This window comes from Bubalus kerabau, chromosome 3 (genome assembly GCF_029407905.1).
Source record: "Bubalus kerabau isolate K-KA32 ecotype Philippines breed swamp buffalo chromosome 3, PCC_UOA_SB_1v2, whole genome shotgun sequence".
Lineage (NCBI taxonomy): Eukaryota > Metazoa > Chordata > Mammalia > Artiodactyla > Bovidae > Bubalus > Bubalus kerabau.
The window spans coordinates 85382780-85403469 of record NC_073626.1 but is presented as its reverse complement, the minus strand read 5'-3'; the positions used below and the strand labels follow the sequence as shown (position 1 = coordinate 85403469).

Sequence of the window (20690 nt, the reverse complement as noted above, 5' to 3'; positions counted from 1 at the left end):
ACAATTAGTTAAGTGCAACCTTGAGGAAGATGAGTCCATAACATTCAAGAATGAGAAAAGAACACTGCAGAATCAAGTCCCCCAAAAGGAGTGGGGAAGGGCTAAGAGAAGACCATGAACTTAGTGGGCTTTATGGTATAGGCAATAAGCTTGAGAGTAACAAGAGTTTCTAGAACATGAAGAGAAAAGTTGGATAGCAGTTAGACAAATACCCTTCCTGGGACTTAAATGCCCCACCAGAGTATCTGAAGAGTGAAAGTAGGTCTTTCAACTAAGAGGATGTTAAACTTGTATGTAACTTATGTATATAACCTGAACTGATTATTTACCACAAAAAGACTAAGAATAATCCATAAAGCAAACCAATAACAAAAGATTAAACTGTCATTAAGAGGTCAAGAGACTCACTCAGAAATTAATTCAAGCTATAGAAATAAAGCAAGTTACATCTCTTCATGTATAAACCTGAGAAAACATAGCTGTATTTAATTATTATATAATTATTCTGCAGTAAGTTGAATAAAGACTTCAGGTCCTGATCTCTGGAACCTATAAACATTAGCTTATATGGCAAAGGATTTGCAGATGTCATTAACTGAAAGATCCCAAGAAGAGATTATCCAAGACTATATAAAGTGAACTCGCTCAGTCGTGTCTGACTCTTTGTGACCCCTGTGGACTGTAGCCTGCCAGGCTTCTCTGTCCCTGGGATTCTCCAGGCAAGAATACTGGAGTGGGTTGCCATTTCCTTCTCCAGGAGACTATACAGATGGGCCTTAAATCCAAACACAAGTATCCTTTTAAGAGAGAGACTGAAGGAGATCTGACAGAGAAAGAAAAGGAAAGGACAACGTGACCCTAGAGGCACAGACTCAAGTGATGTGATGTGACCACAAGTGAAGGAATCATGGTAGCTACCAGAAGCTGAAAGAGGCAAGGAACAGCCTCCCCATAAAGCCTCTGGGAAGTGTGTGGCCCTGCCAACACCTTGATTTCAGCCTAGTGAAATTAATTTAAGACTTCTCACCTCTAGAACCTTTAAAGATTACATTTGTTTTAGTTTAAGCCACCATCAAAGACAGAGGATGAGACGGCTGAATGGCATCACTGACTCAATAGACATGAGTTTGAGCAAGCTCCGGGAGATGGTAAAGAACAGGGCAGCCTGGAATGCTGTACTCCATGGGGTCACAAAGTGTTGGACACAACTGAGCAACTGAACAACAACAAAGCCACCATGAATTTGTTACAGCAGCTTTAGGAAACTAAGAGTATAATCTATAAGGCCAAACTCTATTTCCATTTTACAGATAAGGAGTCTCGTGTTTAGAATAACAAATGTCTCAGGATTTGAATGGCAGCCATATATCTGACCTCGAGTCTCTCCTCCTTCCTCTTCACAGCACTGCCTTGGCCTTCACTATGGTTCCCACTGGAAGGGCATCCCCTGTTCATAGCCTACTTGTTCTTTCTGTATCAGCTCAAATCTCTCTTATGTTCTGGCAGTTCTCAAGACTCCATTGCCTCAAATTCTTTTATTTTGATATGTGTTCTATAACTATTTACTAATTAACTGAAAACAAACAACCACAGTTTGGGTCTAAGGAAAATAATTTAATAGGCAATATTTCAAATTATCAATCTTAACTTCACATAAAAGTAAATTATTTGAATTTGGATTCTCTTCAAAAAAGAAAATAAAACCAAAAAGAGTGGAAATACCAAGCTGCATTTGAACAGCTATGACAAACATGTCACACACACACAAAAACTAGTATAATATGGGTAGTCACCAAAAAAGCAACAGTCTAACTGGGGTTTTGTTGGTTACACACATATGAAGCCCAATATACCGATCCAGAATGGAAAATTAAGGGATATACTATTTGCAGAAAAGTTCATAGAATGATAATACCAAATGCCAATTACTAGCATCAGGAAAATAGCCTGGTAACCTTAAGCAGAAAAAATGTCTTCATCAAGTGGGCAAAAACTAGAGTATGTGGGAAAGCAAAAACATACTTCTGGTACTATTCTATTGAAAATTCAGAAAACATAAAAAGCAAACAAAGGCCAGAGTATCAAATGCAGTCACAGGTTTTTACCTCTTATACTCTTCTGGTAATGGAGACAAAACTTACTTATTATAGAATCTTTTAAAAATGATATTAAATAATTCGCTTACATTTATACACCACAGTCCCCATTTCGATGTGCCATTATATATACCATCTCCCAACCAATGCTCATTACATTAAAGGATGAATGCTATAATAACCCAAAGAACCCTAAAAGGTCTAAGTGATTATCAGCTAGTCACATCTTACAGAAAATTTGTGTTTTTTAAAAATGCAGAAATCAAACTAATTACAGATCTTAATAGGGAGAAGTTCAAGAGGATATAAGATGCCTAGATGGATTACTTTGAGAGGAAAAGAAAACACTTAAAGGGGAGGTGAAAAGTGGCTGAAGACCAGCTTTGTTTCGCCAAGGCCTATTCATAAAGTAAGACATCACCACCAACACCCAAGAAAGGGAAAACAAAACAAAAGACTTGTCTAGATGGCTTCCAATAAACTTTCTGTTGACTCTTCTTCTGTAGTCTCATTATAAAGCCAAGCAGACTTTAACCAACTGAGCAATCCTAGCAAATAACTTATATTGTTTAAATAGCAAAAGAAATGTATTAATTCTATATTTAGAGGCTCTTTGCTGTAAATGTTTGAAAACACAATATTACGAACTATCATCCAGGATGAACTCAGATACTTGTTGAGTTATCATTTGAGAAATGACTCCAGGTAAAATCCACATAAATTCAATGTGATTTTTTAAAAAACCTTACTTTTAAAACGTCATAAATTCATCAAAAATATTATATTAAGATATATTATTAAAACTTCACAGGGACTTCCCTGGTAGTCCAGTGTTAGGACTCCATGCTTCCACTGCAGAGGCCATGGGTTCCATCCCTGGTCAGGAACCAGGAGGCTGCAACCGGCGCTGCATGGCAGAAAAAAAAGAAAATGCCACAAAACCTTCACAGACACAAGTCGATTTAAAACACTTTCTGAAGAATTTTTCAGGCATTGTAACATGAATGTGTTATAATGATAAAATTCCACTCTAGGTAGAAAAATAGGAGAGGAGCCATCTTAAGTCACTTCAAAACAGCAATCAAAAGGAGAAAAAAAAAAGCCTCCAGAAAGAATGAAAAAAAAAAGCTATCTTAAAAAGAAAAGCTTCATATCACTAAGTTTTATTTTTGCTTCTGATAAATCAGTGAAGTCTTATGGTAAAAGACTGAAATATTACTGAAAAGTGATAACTACACATAATTCTGTTTTCTATTTAATTTTCAGAAAATTTTTCTTTAAAAAAAAAAGGAAGAAGTTTCTTCTGAAACTGTTTATTTAACTTCAAAGTCTTTTTAAAAAACCTCAATCCTCCCAGAATGGAAAGTGTTCACCTGTGACCTTCTGCCTGGACTTCGCTGAATCTACCGAAAGTACAGCATGGGGATCAAATAGAAACTGAAGTCCCTACTCTTCTCATCACTAGATAAGAGAAGAAACAAAAGTGGCTTTTAGCTCTAATTTACCCAGAAAACAATTCTTTGTATACCTTTGTTACAGGAAACTCCAGGAGACAAAAGGTCCTTGTACTTCTCTGTGCTAGCTAGAAACTACATACATTTTGTCAATCTTATTTTCAGATAAAAATGAACAGCATCTGAGCAAGCAAAACGGTAACTGGAGAAGCAAACAATAAAGCAAGGCTCAATTTCTAAAAGGTTCCTTAACCTAAGAAAACTACCTAATACCAATAAGATCCCCAGAAAATTGTCACTGCCAGATTCAGCTTCCCAAGAGCAATAATAGGAAAATCTTGATGCTTAAGTAATGGGTATAAGGGTCTTGTGGATCATTCCTTGACAAAGCATAACAGTCCTCATATTAACTCAGATTCAATGATCACAACTTGTAGTATTCATAGAAAGCCTTATTTTTTCCCCCAAAGTCTGCATATATATTATCTCAAGCTGACTGCAAATACTTGAAGAGTTTAGAAACAACTTCCACAAATTCTAAGTTATCCAATGCATCCTTTAAGGATGCAGAGTAAATTTCCACCTGGGCATGGCATGGCATGTGATTCCTCTAGCTCCTTTTTCAAATCTCTTCCTTCTGTGCACTTTGTAATCTATCCTTTGAACTGCTTGTTTAGTACAGCTTAGCTCAGAAGCCATTTATTTATTTTAGATTCTAGGTTACAAAGATGCACATATACACAGTTCCAAAATTGATGGAATTACAGATTAGATTTAATAATACAATCCCTATTAAGACAGTTGCAGAAAATGTTATAGCAGCATAGAAGATTGGTACTTTATCCAATTTGAACCTTCAGGAAGTTGTCTGAATCAAGGCTTTAAAAAAATCTCTTAACAAGTTTTAAAAATTGTGTTTATTTTTTTTCCAGATTACTAAAATAATGTATTTCCATTACAGAAAATTTGAAAACAGACAACTCACAATCACAATCTATCTTTAAAACTGTCAATTAGGACTAAGAAATTAACATTACATTATATTCCCTTCTTGTCTTTTTCTTTGGGACAATGTGAGTTTACATGTATAGATTTTTCACATTTAGAAAACAATGTATATATAGATGTATAAACATATATACAACATTTCCTAAATGCCGTGAAAAGTATACACTTTATTCAAATCACGTTACAGTCCCACATTTGTCCGTACTAGTCTTCAATGGAAAAGCTGCAAAAACATGATTAAAAGCTGCATAACATCATATTCTATAAATGTACTATACTTTATAACATTTCTCTATTATTATAGCATTAGGTGCTTTTTTTTTCATTAATTGATACTGTAAATAATCCTGCTTGAAACAGCCTTAATCTGTTTCTTATCCAAATCTGCTTGCCCCCTGCACCCACCTATCTGGTACTTGTGGGAGAGTTGCCTGCCAGAACACAATTCACCTCTATCACTCCCAATCAGTCTTCATTCCAATCCCAAAGAAAGGCAATGCCAAAGAATATTCAAACTACCACACAACTGCACTCATCTCACATGCTAGCAAAGTAATGATCAAAATTCTCAAAGCCAGGCTTCAACAGTATGTGAATTATGAACTTCCACATGTTCAAGCTGGATTTAGAAAAGGCAGAGGAACCAGAGATCAAATTGCCAACACCTGCTGGATCATTGAAAAAGCAAGAGAGTTTCAGACAAACATCTACTTTTGCTTTATTGACTACGCCAAAGCCTTGCTTGTGTATATCATAAACAAACTGTGGAAAATTCTTAAAGAGATGGCAATACCAGACCACCTGACCTGCCTCCTGAGAAATCTGTATGCAGGTCAAGAAGCAACAGTTAGAACTGGACATGGAACAACAGACTGGTTCCAAATCAGGAAAGGAACACGTCAAGGCTTTATACTGTCATCCTGCTTATTAAACTTACATGCAGAATACATCATAAAAATGCCGGGCTGGATGAAGCACAAACTGGAATCAAGATTGCCTGGAGAAATAACAATAACCTCAGATACGCAGATGACATCACCCTTATGGGAGAAAGTGAAGAAGAACTAACGAAAGTGAAAGAAGAGAGTGAAAAAATTGGCTTAAAACTCAACAAAACTCAACATGTAAAATATCATGTATGAAATGAGTTGCCAGTCCAGGTTCGATGCACGATACTGGATGCTTGGGGCTGGTGCACTGGGACGACCCAGAGAGATGGAATGGGGAGGGAGGAGGGAGGAGGGTTCAGGATGGGGAACACATGTATACCTGTGGCGGATTCATTTTGATATTTGGCAAAACTAATACAGTTATGTAAAGTTTAAAAATAAAATTAAAAAAAAAAAAAAACCTGGAAAAAAAAAAAATAAAATAAAATAAAAAAAAAAAATAAAATAAAATCTGTTTTGCAAAAAAAAAACCAAAAAAACAAAAAAAAAAACCCTCAACATTCAGAAAACTAAAATCATGGCATCTGGTCCCATCACTTCATGGCAAACAAATGGGGAAACAATGGAAACAGTGACAGACTTTATTTTCTAGGGTCCAAAATCACTGCAGATGGCGACTGCAGATATGACTTGCTCCTTGGAAGAAAAACTATGACCATCCTAGACAGCATATTAAAAAGCAGAGACATTACTTTACCAACAAAGGTTCATCTAGTCAAAGCTATGGTTTTTCCAGTAGTCATGCATGAATGTGAGAGTTGGATTATAAAGAAAGCTGAGCATCAAAGAATTGATGCTTTTGAACTGTGGTGTTGGAGAAGACTCTTGAGAGTCCCTTGGACTGCAAGGAGATCCAACCAGTCCATCCTAAAGGAATCAGTCCTGAATATTCATTGGAAGGGCTGATGCTGAAGCTGAAATTTCAATACTTTGGCCGCCTGATGTGAAGATTCATTGGAAAAGACCCTGGTGTTGGGAAAGATTGAAGGCGGGATGAGAAGGGGACATCAGAGGGATGAGACGGTTGGATGGCATCACCGATGTGATGGACATGAGTTTGAGTAAGCTCCAGGAGTTGGTGATGGACAGGGAGGCCTGGCATGCTGCAGTCCACGGGGTCGCAAAGAGTCAAATACAACTGAGCGACTGCACTGACTGACTCCTAGTGCTTCCTGCATCACTCTGTTTTGGGGGCTGCGGGAGATCTGTAATTTCTTAAAAGATGTATGAGAAAAACTGGTGCCAGCAAGTATGCTGATTGTCTCAAAAGACAACTAGCTTCTGAATAGCCAAAGTCTGCACCTAGGCATATGGGAGCGGCAGGTATGTGTCCCTACCTGCTCTCAAATGGAAGGGGTGACTCCACTTCATAAGGCAGAGTGTGGGATGCCTTCAACTGCTTTCTCATCTTTCCTCTCCCTGGACTATGGCATCAGGTTAGCTGTCAGTCAGCCTGGACAGCTGAGGGGTTTCATCTTTGTTTTTATAGGAATTTTTAGGAAATGGCTAGCAGTTACCATTTGAAAGTGCCAGTCACTCAGTCGTCTCTTTGCGACCCCGTGGACTGTAGCCTGCCAGGTTCCTCTGTCCTTGGGATTTCCCAGGCAAGAATACTGGAGTGGGTGGCAATTTCCTTCTCGAGGGGATCTTCCCAACCCAGGGATGGAACCCCCATCTCTTACCTCTCCTGCATTAGCAGGCGGGTTCTTTACCACTAGCACTATGGGAGAGTTATTATACACTTATACTTTATTGTCCATTTTAACTACCATTCCAAGTAAGCCTTGGAAGATGCATAGCAGTTAGCCAGGTAGAGATGGGTGAGAAAGGACTTCCTGAGAATCTTCACATGAGTAAGGAGACCGAGGAGTAGAAACGCAGGCGACTACAGGCAGTGCTTTAGTGTATAGACTCAGAGGAGAGGAGCAGGACACAAGGCTGGAGACAGGAAGGGTCGTCAAGTCGCACATACTAGAAGCCCTGCAAAGGACCTTGGACCCAAACATAAGGTGAATCATGCCTGCGCTCAGATGGATAACTCTGGTATGATCAGAGGCAAGAGGAAGGACCAGCTGTGAGAAGAAAGGAATTCCTGAGAAGAGAGGTGATGAGACTTGAACCCAGGCTATTAGAACACTGAAAAGGAAAACTCAGCTGGACCACGAGAGGCAGATTTGATTATGAGCATTCTCTGCTGCTTTAACATTCCATCTCCTGTCTTAGTGTGCTACCAGAATCATGCTGCCTTAATCCTCGGGTCAGGGTCTTAGGAGAGACATATGCACACGTGTCGTAAAAGCTTCACAATTATTTCTGCTGGTGATGAGGGTGGTCACAACTCTGATGGCTGATGGGTTCCAAAGAGCACAGAAAGTACACATACACATTAGTATCAGTGTCAAACATCCATATGTGTGCTTCTTTTGCAAAAAAAAAAGTGGAGTAGCTTCAAAGCAGGCTGTTGGGAAGGGTTCCCCCACTGCTGTGTACCGCTTCAGTCTTAAACAGACCGCATGGGTAGAGCTGCACATATAAAAGTGGTTTCATTAAAAGTCTCCAGTCATTCATTTTGCTTATTAAAGCCACTCTGCAGTGATATTCAGAATAGAAATCTCAGCTGTCCCCAGCAATGTCTCTAAAATACAATTAATTCCACTTCCCGAGGAGTCTATAGCTGTGTGCTTGAGGTATTGTGTTAATTGCTGCTGCTTCATACCAGGAATAAAAATGGGAGCAAAGCAAACATGGATCCTATTAAGTTCCAGAAGACTTAAAACTGATGTTTCTTTTTCCCCCACCCTCCTCTTACACAATGATTCTAAAAGCAGGGGACTCCATCTGGGGAACTGCAGTGACATCCAGTGGCTGTGAAGTGAAACACACCAGTTACAAAACTTGGTTTGTTTTATAATTAGAGAAGGGGGGATATTTGTTGATTTACTGATATTTGAAATACAACGTCAATAAAGCTGTGTGTACATCTAGAAACTCATAATAACACAACCCCAAATCAGGCAAATCAGGGATCTGTAACAAAAGCAGGATGCTGGGCTGCCCTCCATAATTTACTCTGCCTGGGAAAATTCTCGGCAGTATATATTAATAATTATGGACAGAGGTAATGAAATAATGATACTGCAGTCAAAGCTCCAAATGTCATATCACCATTCATGATGTATATAAATTCAAGAACAAGTCATTTCCAAAACGATCCCCTTGCTCAGCCAAAATAAATAACTGGCTCTGCAATAAAGTGGACCAGGCTGATCAGTTAGATTCCAGTAATTTCAGTACTACCTGGCTGAAGGATTATATGAAAATGTTCTTGAGGTTTCAAAATTTCAATCTGTATTTATAGCATGTATGAGAGACAGAGATGGAGAGTGAGACAGACAAACCAACTACAAACTCCCCCCAAAATTTGCCTGATCTAATGGGGTGAAGAAAAAACAAACTTGCTTCCATGGAAAACATGTACACTTGAGAATCTGACAGGTATATAGATTTGTGCAAGGTGTAACTCTGGGTCAGGTATTCTATCACCGATTCTTTGTATTCTTATATGTAAAATGGAGATGAAATTAATGTACCTTGCAGGGTTGCTATGAAGCTAAATACTGAGTGTCTATCAAGATGAAAGTGAAGCCTCTCAGTAGGGGCCCTGCACACACAAGATGCACATTAATAGTAGCTATCACACATATACATTCATATTAAAATAAAAAGTTTTCTTTGCCACACCACCTGTCACTCTGAAAATAGACTTTGGATTAAATGCGTGCATGTGTGCTCAGTCGCTTCAGTCATCTCCAACTTTTTGTGATCCTCTGGACTATTGCCCGCTAGGCTCCTCTGTCCATAGGATTTCCCAGGCAAGAATACTGAAGTAGGTTGCCATGCCCTCCTCAGGGGATCTTCCCAACCCAGGGACTGAACCCACATCTCCTGTATCTCTAGCACTGCAGGCAGATTATTTACTGCTGAGCCACCAGGGAAGTCCTTTGGATTCGATAACCCTACCATATTTTTAATGTCACGTGCTCCTCCTCCTGACCTCAGTAATCTGCGGTGTGCTTAAATGGATCAGAAACAACAATAGTAGCACATCTAATAACAACATAGCATGTTTCTGAAACTTTCCTAAGCTTATCTGGGACACTGAAGTCAAATGGAGTGCAGAAAACTCCCAGCTGTCATGATCTCATAAGTCAAAATGTTCTTGCCTACAAGGCTTCAGGATCTCACAAACACTAAGCCTCATATGTGTGCAGACCATGACGTGAAGATGGTACAATGTGACATGCATCACTAGCAGAAATGAGAGATGGGCAAGGGCCACGCCCGGAAACCACAGATAATTTGATGTAAATGCAAAATCAATTTGCTTAGCCTCCAAATGGTTAAAACTTGCATTTGGGTCTTCTCAGTAGTAGACTTTAAGTCAGATTCTACCACTTTCTGATGCAAAAACCTCCAGTTACTTTTTGCCTTACTCATTGTAAAAGTTCAGTCCCCTCCATGGCCTGAGGGCCCCATAGAAGCTCCATGCAGTCCCTTTCCACTACCTTTCTGACTGCCTAAGTGCCCACCTCTCGGCTGCTTCCTGAACACAAGCAGGTTGCCAAGTCTAGGCCTTCCCCCTTTATGTTCCCTTCTTCCTATACAATCTTCTTCCATTTAAGTGAAAGAGCTGCTCCTATCTGCTTCAATCTCTACCCAAACATCACACTGTCAGGGACAGCTTCCCTGATTTCCCTGCCAGCCCTAGACTCCCTACCCCATTCTCTGCCTTCATTTTCTCCCCAGTGCTAACCATTACTTAAGAGATTACACATTTTAATCACGTGTCTCTTGTCTTTCTCTTCCCATCAGAATGCAAGTTCATCACGGCATTGCTTTTTGTCTATTGTGTTCCTACTGTACCCCCAGGATCTACATACAAAACAGGCTTGTGCAAAACAGTCAATCAACATTTGTTAACCTATTGGAAGAAAGCAATTGGGAAAGGCAGAGGGGGCAGAGGGAGTTCCTAGTTTTTGTGGAATAAAAAAAAAAAATACTCAGGATTTTTTTTTTAATGTACACATACATATAGAAAGGTAGTTTACACAAGTGAACACACAGGCGAGAGATGTCAAAATAGAGAAACTAAAGAAACATTTCACTGTTGTTAAATTGTGGATAGCATGCATGCATGCATGCATTGGAGAAGGAAATGGCAACCCACTCCAGTATTCTTGCCTGGAGAATCCCAGGGACAGAGGAGCCTGGTGGGCTTCCGTCTATGGGGTCACACAGAGTCAGACATGACTGATGCAACTTAGCAGTAGCATTGTTTACTTCTTGACATCTTTATTTCTAAGTTATTGGCAGTGAGCCTAATTATTTTTGTACTAAAAATATTTTTAAAAAATAACAGACTATCCCTTCACCTTTAGAATTCTGTGCATTGAAAACCCAATATTTCTATCAGAGAAAGAGGTCAACAATGTCCCCTGAACAACATGCAGAGCTCACTAGCTGGTCACCAACGTTTCGGCAAATGGTTTGTCCTTTGGTTCTTTAAGTCAACAAGACGCAAAGAAGATTTACAGTTCAATATGTGAGGGCCTCACTCTATTGACAAAGGACATTGACATCTGCACAGCATATTTAAGGGAGAAACACTGCATCCTACTTGTTTTCATTTTAACATGCAAATAGCAAAAATGTTGCCTAATACCACTCTTAGGCTGAAAAGATATTGCAAGAGTATTCATAAGCTACATACTCACAAATACAATTCAAAAACACACTGGTTTTACTCTTCATGCTGAGAAAGACCACAGCACCATAAAAGTTGTTTTTGTCACACTGTTAAAGAAGTGAAAGAAATAAAGAGGAGAAAACTGTTCCTCAAGAGTTTATTTGGATAGTCATTAACTATTATCATCTAACATCTCAGTGTATCCTTACAGAAATAAAGCAGTAGATTTTTTTAAAAAAGGAAGGGAAGGCGGTAAATCTAATACACATTAGTAATTCAATAGCATTAATGTCTGCAATTTTTCTACTGTATAAAGATATTATCTGAGTAAAAACAAAGAGAAAAAAAAAGAACACAATAAAGCTTTGGAACTCAATTTCTGTCTCATAAGCTTTGGCCTAATGCTTGGTTAATGAAACCGTGAAACAATATTCTCACATCTTTGATTTTATTTCAGCAGTTTCCAGAAAATACAGTAATGGAGAAATATATTTCTATTCAGTGCCTAAAAGTTTAAATTTAGTATGTAGCTCAAATTAATTCTCAATGTTCCATTTTAAGCATCTACATTAAAAGACTTGCACAAATCTTTTTATTCCTCATATAACCTGCAGTGGTCTCCATGAACACTGCTGCTTGATTTACAGAGTAGATTTTATTACTGAACTTCAAGCTCTTTGTTAGGGATAAATCATAGTGACTGCAACTGCAAAAGATGTTTAATGATTTTTAAAGTCTCTCAAAGAGAAAAAGTTAAGAGTATAAAATACTTTTATTAGATATTGTGTTAATTAAGAGCTATATTGCTAAAAGCTATAAGTAAACAAAATAGTTTGGAATTATGGCACGTGCCTTTTGAGAGTTACCACCACACTTCTAAGAGGTTAATGATCATAAATAGAAGTTAAATTAGTTACAAATGGCAAGGAATAAAATATACATTGGGTTTTTTCTGGCCTATGAAGGTGAAACAGCAAGTCACACAGACCAGTATAGCATACCTGCAAGATTCGAGTTTTCCTGGCAGGTATAGGCTCAGTTGGAAAAGACTCTGATGCTGGGAGGGATTGGGGGCAGGAGGAGAAGGGGACAAAGAGGATGAGATAGCTGGATGGCATCACTGACTCGATGGACGTGAGTCTGGGTGAACTCCGGGAGTTGGTGATAGACAGGGAGGCCTGGCGTGCTGCAATTCATGGGGTCGCAAAGAGTCGGACACGACTGAGCAACTGAACTGAACAGGCTCAGTTGTGGAGATCAGCTGACATGTTATGGCCCATTAACTCTCAAACAGAGTGTGGGAGGGTGGGCTGGGGTTCAGAATCCCTGTAGGGACTATCCAAGCTTCTTTTCTGCAGGTTTCCCTCTGTCCTCTCCCAAGGTCTTGACACATCTTAGGACAGCAATCTTCAAATAGCAAGTACTACAGACACTTTCTGAATTGTTTAGGGAATGCAAGGGACTTTAAATGAACCAATCACTTTCCAGAATTTTTTGAAGACGGATCCTCCTAAGAACAGGGACTTCCCTGGTGGCTCAGACAGTAAAAGCATCTGCCTACAATGCAGGAGACCTGGGTTCAATCCCTGGGTCGTGAAGATCCCCTGGAGAAAGAAATGGCAACCCATTCCAGTATTCTTGCCTGGAAAATCCCATGGATGGAGGAGCATGTCAGGCTACAGTCCATGGGGTCACAAAGAGACACGACTGAGCGACTTCACTTCACTTCACTTCCTCCTAAGAACATAACTTTTCTGCCAACATCATCTCCACTGTACTTCATAAGACAAAGGCAAACTTCTCATTCAAACTGAACCTTGCTTTGGTACACTGCTCTTGGGCATAAAAACATGTTTCCTTTGTTCTATGTATCAAACAAAGGAAAATGTTTATAATACTAGTAGCTAGCTATGCAAGAAAGTGAATGACTCTCATAGCTAGGTATAAAATTCTCAGTTCTTTAAACAAATGGAAGGAACAAACTGTGCTGTCACTGACAGATTATTTAAAATAATTTTGATGATTTACTACTAAGTTGTTTGATATATAATGCAAAGGAGCTGGTGGTAGGCTAAAAGATAGATACCCATATCTTAATCCCTGAAAACCTGTGAATGTTACCTTACATGATAAAAAACAAAGCTTTGCACATATAATTGATTTAAGGATCTTGAAGTAAAGAGATTACCCTGGGTTATGCTGCATAAACCCTAAGTGCTACCATTAAAAGACAGTGGCAGTGGGAGATTGCACATGGACAGAAGAGAACACGGTGTGACCATGGAGGTAGAGAGTAGAGTGATGCAGCCACAAGCCAAGGCATGCCAGCAGCCACAAGAAGCTAGAAGAGATGAGAAATGAATCCTCTTCGTGAACCTCCAGAAGAAGTTCATCCCTGAAGATACCTTGAATTTAACCCACTGATACTGATTTCAGACTTCTGGCTTCCAGAATGGTAAGGGAATAAACTTCGGTTGTTTTAAGCCACCAAGTTTATACTAATTTGTCACAGTGGCCAAGGGAAATGAATATAAAACTGAGAATCAAATGGCACTGTCCTAACAAACTCCTTCCTTTCTCATCTACCTATTGTGGGAACATGTTTTTTAACAGCAATATCTGTAAAAATAAGAAAAGGGAGACAAAATTGTTGTTAAATTCTGTCCCATTCTAGCAGGAGAATGGAAATAGTTTATAAGTTTTTAAAAGGTTTGAGAGGAAAAGCCTCTACAAGTTCACAATACAGAGATGCATTTCCAACTGAAAATAAGACTCTTTTTTATGTTTATGACTTTCAAATGTGAAGGAATTATTTATTTCTTTAAGAAAAATTTAGGGTATACACTTGCATAAAGCGAAACACCACTGTGGGTATTTCCCATGGCTGTACTATAATTAATGCAAAATGTGGCCCACATTACAGCATATTTTACTAACCTCTCAAAATTTTTCTTTGTGCTGCTGCTGCTACTGCTAAGTCGCTTCAGTCGTGTCCAACTCTGTGTGACCCCATAGACGGCAGCCCACCAGGCTCCCCCGTCCCTGGGATTCTCCAGGCAAGAACACTAAAAATTATTATGCAATGTATCTTTCCATCAACTTAGACTCTATGGTTTAGCTCCCAAATTTCCATAGATCATTATGGAAACAATGAGAGGTGGTAAATTTGTAATACTTCTATCTTTATTTCTATTCTTATTTTTTATTCTTATTCTTATTATTTCTATTCTAGTGCTACTTCATTTTTCTCTCAATCATCACCAACAAAAATTAAAAACAAAGAAAAGGATCATTCATAACTGTCCTCTGTCTTTCCATAAGTGAAACAAACCTTTGCTATATGATCAAAATTATAAAGGACAGAAAAACAATGATATGGCCATGATTTTGTGTTCTTACCTAGACCTATATGAGGCAGGTGCTCAAAAAGGGTCCAGCTGTGGTCATCAATGTAATGATTCTTCAGGATCAACAGCTGGCAAACATCTCGGGCAGTTATGTCACTGGGTACCTCTAAAGCTCTGCTGGTTTCATCTTCACTGTATACTTTAATTACCTGTGTATGTAGAAATAAAAAAAAAGAGCTAGAATAGTCTGTTTAAAATATCATTCTAACAAATCATTGAACTTATTGGTTGAGCTAATTACAAATTCCTCATACAATCTGTTTTACATCTAATTTTCTTATACATGGAGCAAATGGTGCCCATCCAAGACTTGTTTATAACACATCAAAGTCACTCTGTCTGACCACTTCCAATCTGTTAAGTATGTAAACGTCAGGCCATTCAATGACCATTCAATGTCATTTTCCACTACTCTAAGCTACTAAAAAGCTATTCATCTCTTATCAACATTTAAAATTGTCCATTCCATATTTTAATCTGTAAATAATCCAAGTAACACAGGTGATTTATTCTCAGATATACACAAGTTGTAATAGCAACAAAGATTTCTCTATTTCAGCTTATAGGAACTTTGGCAAAGACTGGCTAGATGCTCACAAAATCCTTTTTTCTTTCCTGCCTTGCAAGCAGTTGTGTCCACAGGATTGAGATTTGGTCAACAGGATGTAAGTACATGCAATGTGACACTTCCAGGCCTAGTCCCTACAGCTCTCCCACATACTGTCCTCCATTCTCTTACACCACCTGCTCACTGAATAGTGAAAGTGAAGTCGCTCAGTCGTGTCCGACTCTTTGCGACCCCATGAACTGTAACCTATCAGGCTCCTCCATCCATGGGATTTTCCAGGCCAGAGTGCTGGAGTGGATTGCCATTTGACAAAGACCTAAAGAGGAGAGCAGAGCTATGGGACAGAAGGAGGCTTTGTCTCTGAATGACCACATAAAAGGTGCTCAACTAGGAATGCCTGCAAGGAACTTTGACAAGAGCAAGAAATTAACTTTTACTGCTAACTTATTGTGATTTTGTATTTATCTATTACAGGATCTTATGTCAGCCCCAAAATAAACAGAATCAGAGAAAGTTTCATGTACAGCACCCCCTTCAACATTTACCAAGTTGTGCTACATGCTAGAATTTCCACTATTAACTATGGTGTGTCATATATAAATTAAATTATTTATGATGAACTAAATACCTATGAAAATAGTATAGTAAGATCAACACACACAAATGTCCGGACGTTATAAGAAAACTCAACATAAGAAATATTCTCGCTATAAAAATGTTGACATTTAAACATTTTTAGCAATTGAAATAAATGAAAATTAAAATGATGTTATCAATTCTCTCCTATTATTTTTCTAATTACATAAAATGACTGGAATGAAACAGTTACTCTCTTACAATGACAGAGTGTTATAAATTGGTAAAACTATTTTTTACATCTATTGGAAAGTATCAAAAGCATTAGAGAGGCTATTTCTTCAACTTAGTAATTTCACTTAGGCAAACTATCTCAGTAAATCTGTCCTAAATGTGGGGAAAATAGCTTTGGGCATAGACATGTCCTGCAAAGCATTAGGTATGTTCTATCAACCTAAATATTGCACAATAAAAGAGTGGTAAACCATAGTACTTTCATAAAATGGAGTATTATAAGGTGCTTAAAAATGTTATTCAAGAAAATGACATAAGAACTTTAAAAAAAATTCTTAAAATAAGGACACCGAAGTATAAGTTAGGCACAGTCTTGCTGGCTGGATTGGCCACCAGGCACTGACTCATTGAACTGCATTTTGATTGGCTTTTAGAGAACCACTGCCTAGGAAGGCAGTGCCCTCCGCCTCTGTGATGCTGGCAGCTCTGCCTGCAGCTCAGCCACAGAGTAGTGGAGCTGCTGGAACCTGCCCGTCACAGTTGCCTGTTAAACATTCAGGAACTCGGCCAGCCAGGCATCCTGAAATCAGCCATGGTGGGACAATGTATACTCAAGAATATGGCAAATGCTACAAATAGGTCTTTTTTAAAGAAAAAACTTTTAGAGCCAGTTTACCCCTGCATGATTGCCCCAGCTCCACAGAGAATATATTATCTAGATGGATCAATCAATGCCCAGAGTTTCCCTGGCAACAATGACTATTTCAGAGATGGGGACATGACCTAATCAGAGCTGATCAGGGCCAATCTGGACATCATAAAGTGGGGCTTCTTTTCCACTGGGGGGGTAGGTGTGGCTGCTACTGTTCACAAAGAGAAAGACTGTGGAAAAATAGGGTCCCACATGGAATAAATCACACCAAGAGATGAAAAGAGTCCTGAGAATAACCCTGCACCCTTGGACCAAGTAACTTTTGAAGTCTTTGTGTTTTAATCATATGTGTGCTATGAGGCTGTACATTTCTAGTGGTAATATCCACCTACTTATCTTCCTTGTTCTAGCCATAGACCTTCTCTAATATTGCTAATATTGCTTCTCCTCCATATTGCTAGAGGAATAAACTTTGTAATAGCCGATCATATCAGGTCATTCTTCTAAAATTCTTCAGGGGCTCTTCATTGTCCTAACCCAAGCAGCTCATTGTGCAAAGTCCCCATGCAAAGTGCACATCCTCTGCTAAGTGTTTTAATATAAGGCTGGCTTCCTAGGTGGTTCAATGGTAAAGAATCCACCTGTCAATGCAGAAGACATAGGAAATGTGGGTTCAATTCCTGGGTCAGGAAGATCTCCTGGAGAAGGAAATGGCAACCCACTCCAATATTCTCGCTTGGAAAATCCCACGGACAGAGGAGCCTAGCAGGCTACAGTCCATGGGGTCACAAAGAGATGGACATGACTGAGTGACTGAGCATGCACATGTACGTCAGCGAAAGAGTTGGCTGTTGCCCTTAGAGAGCTGAAGCACAGTGGGGAAAGCAGTATTCAAAACAAAACAATAATTAGAAAGTAGGACATAAAAATGCAGTATGTTACTCAATCATCAAATGGGAATTAGGAGAAGCCCAAAAGACATCCCTGGTAAAGTAATATTCAGGTTAAGACCTGAAGGAGGAGTGGGCGGTAGCTAGGCAAAAACAGAGTAAGAGCATTTCAGGATAAGAGAAGTGAAGTCATACAAAGTCCCTGGGGCAAGCAGAAACTTGGCAGGTTCTAATGATTAAGAGAATCATGGGTGGCAGGAGCAGCAAACAGAGAGCATGGTCCTAAGGAAACAATTCGTAAACACGATGATCATAAGAGGGGTGTAAGACCCTAAGTTCAGAACTGACTTAAGAATCACTGAGCTTATAGGTGGTAAACAAACTTGTGGACATGGATATAGCAGCCAAGGGAAAAAAGGAAGAAGCATGAGGGGAAAAAAGAATCTAGGGCTGAACCCTGAGAAATTCCAGTATTTAATGGTGAGTTAGAGTCAAGAAAAGTCTGAAAGATGAAGTGAAATAGAGAACCAGGGAAGTGGGGCCCCAGGGAACAAAGCCCAAACTCTAGCACACACACAGCATGCATGTGTGTGCTCAGTTATTCAGTTGAGTCTGACTCTTTGCAACCCCATAGACTGCAGCCCGCCAGGCTCCTCTATCCATGGAATTCTCCAGGAAAGAATACTAGAGTGGGTTGCCATTTCCTTCTCCAGAGGATCTTCCCAACCCAGGGATCAAACCCACATCTCCTGCACTGGCAGGCAGATTCTTTACCACTGAGCCACCTGGGAAGCCCCTCACAGCATGCGTACCCCCAGCAAGTCAGCCTATGGAACAGGTCACTCTGACCTTAGGCAAATATGATATATATTTGCTACTTCTTCTATTTGCTCATGAGGTATCCTCTACTTGAAATCTTTGCTCCAAACACCAACAACATGATTTATTTGGCAAATTCCTACTTATCATTTGGCTCCAACTTCCATAGCACTTCCTCCAGAAAGTCTTCCTTGACTGCCCCTGGCTTTGTAATGTGCCCATTTCAGTACTCTTATTTTATAACTTTCTATTTGAATATCTTTCTCTTCAACTGTACTAGTAAGCTCCTTTAAGGAAAATCTCTATTTACTAACCATTTGACATGATATCCCAGGGACTGAGCCCAAGTAAACGTATGGCTTAATAAAGATCTTTGGAACAAATGAACTTTGTACCCGTGTAGAATGTTTTGCACATAATACTCAATGCATATTTGTAAATTTTAATTTAGAAAAAATTTTCTGTTGCAAAAGTATAAATTGATCAAATTTTAATGCTCAGGAAATTAAAATTCTTATATTTTTCTCATAAATAATCCTAGGTAAGAACTGACAATATTGCCATCAGCTGACAGTTCTGAGTTTTGAAGTCACTGAGGCAGCTATAAGGTCATTTTATATCAGAAAAACTAAGAAATAAAAATCTGGAGACACTGCCAAAATCAGATGCAAGTGTCTGAGCCCTCAATTCAATTCCTTTACTTTAGGGTTAATATGTGTGGCTCACTAAGATCCCAAGATCTATTTGGAATCTCAGTGTTTCCTGTGATTGCAACTGGGTAGGCTGTTGTTCTTATGTCTGTGTCTTCAATGCCTTCAGACAAATCTCAGCATCACATAATTGCTGAGGTGCTAAGAGATGCCGTCCACCATGCTGCTGTGGCCAAGCAGTGGTGGGAGCATTTGCCAAAAGCAACATGAAGATGACCAATCGGGAGAGAACAAGAAGATTTGACTTGGCGCTGCTCCTTCATGTGAAACAATGATAAGGCACCATTTCAGTACCCTCAGAGGCCACTGCCCACTCCATGCCAGGGAACGAGGGATTGGGAATGAGCTGGTGGCCACTGGACAGGTTCCCTGGACTTCCTGACTACCCCCATGCTTTCTTACAGTAAACTCCCATCACGTAGGATAACGGAGCATGCCTCTTATTTTTCATGCTCTATTGTTTATATCAGAGGAACTACGAAATGAAAATCGGGAGATATTCTGAAGTCTAAGCCAAATTTAAGAAAAGAACAAGAACAGAGCAAGAGGTAAATGTTGGGGAAAATGAAAACGACATCTAACCAACCAGGAAATGCCATTAATCTCTTCAGTTGACATTGCTACAAATTTAAAAAAAATAAAGTTGCCAAGAATTGAGACACATAAATTTAGAAGGACAAGGCCAATTTAAATTTCTGGAATAAGTGCATGTACTCATTTTTTAAGTAAGTAACACTTGTTAGGAGAAAAACTCAATATTTTGCTTGAACTTCATTTCAAATCCTTCTTTTAAAAAAATAGTTCCATTTAATGCTGACATTTGTCCAAAATACACATTTATCTATGAATGATAAAATTACATTTTTGGTTGATATTCCACAGTCCCTGTTATCTCTCAGATCTATTCAGTACGTATGAAAAACTCCTTACACTACCAATGGAGAGGCTTTGTTAAACGGTCTCATTTTTTTTTTTTTTTTTTTTACACTTCTTAAAAACTTTTTATTTTATATTAGAATATAGCCAATTAACAATTTTGTGATATTTTCAGGTGCACAGCAAAGGGACTCAGCCATACATATACATATATCCATTCTCCCCCAAATTCCTCTCCTATCCAGGCTGCCACATAACATTGAACAGAGTTCCCTAAATGGTCTCATTTTTGTTTCTACTTATTTCTCCTTGAAATATATGAAAAGGGGAAAGATAATCTAACCCTTAACTCTTTAGTAGGTTGAATATGCCCCTTGTCAATATTATTATTACACTAAACTTTCCTATTTAAGAAAAATATCAAGTCATAAGTGAAACTACATGACTACTACAGATTTAAACTAAGGTACAAACTTTTGTGATCATACAAAAACCAAATAGCAGAGTTGCTCTTAAGAATCATTAGAGCTAAACAGTGGTATCCTATTTCCTCCACATACTGAAAGATAAAAACAGAGAGATATGGAGATCATATCATCATTCTATTTAATAAAGGGATATTGTACATTTCTAATTGAGTGAGTGAGTGAAAGTCACTCAATCATGTCCGACTCTTTGCGACCCCATAGACTATCCAGTCCACG

General features: G+C 38.8%; 1 protein-coding gene across 2 annotated transcripts in view; it reads right to left on the bottom strand.

Moving 5' to 3' along the window:
• GRB14 (growth factor receptor bound protein 14) overlaps window positions 1–20690 on the bottom strand; it is a 129366-nt gene that overhangs the window by 34178 nt on the left and 74498 nt on the right. For both annotated transcript variants that reach the window (XM_055572398.1, XM_055572397.1), the window contains one exon: window positions 14654–14810. In XM_055572398.1, the coding sequence (XP_055428373.1) occupies window positions 14654–14810 (157 nt within the window). The remainder of the gene's footprint in view (window positions 1–14653; window positions 14811–20690) is intronic.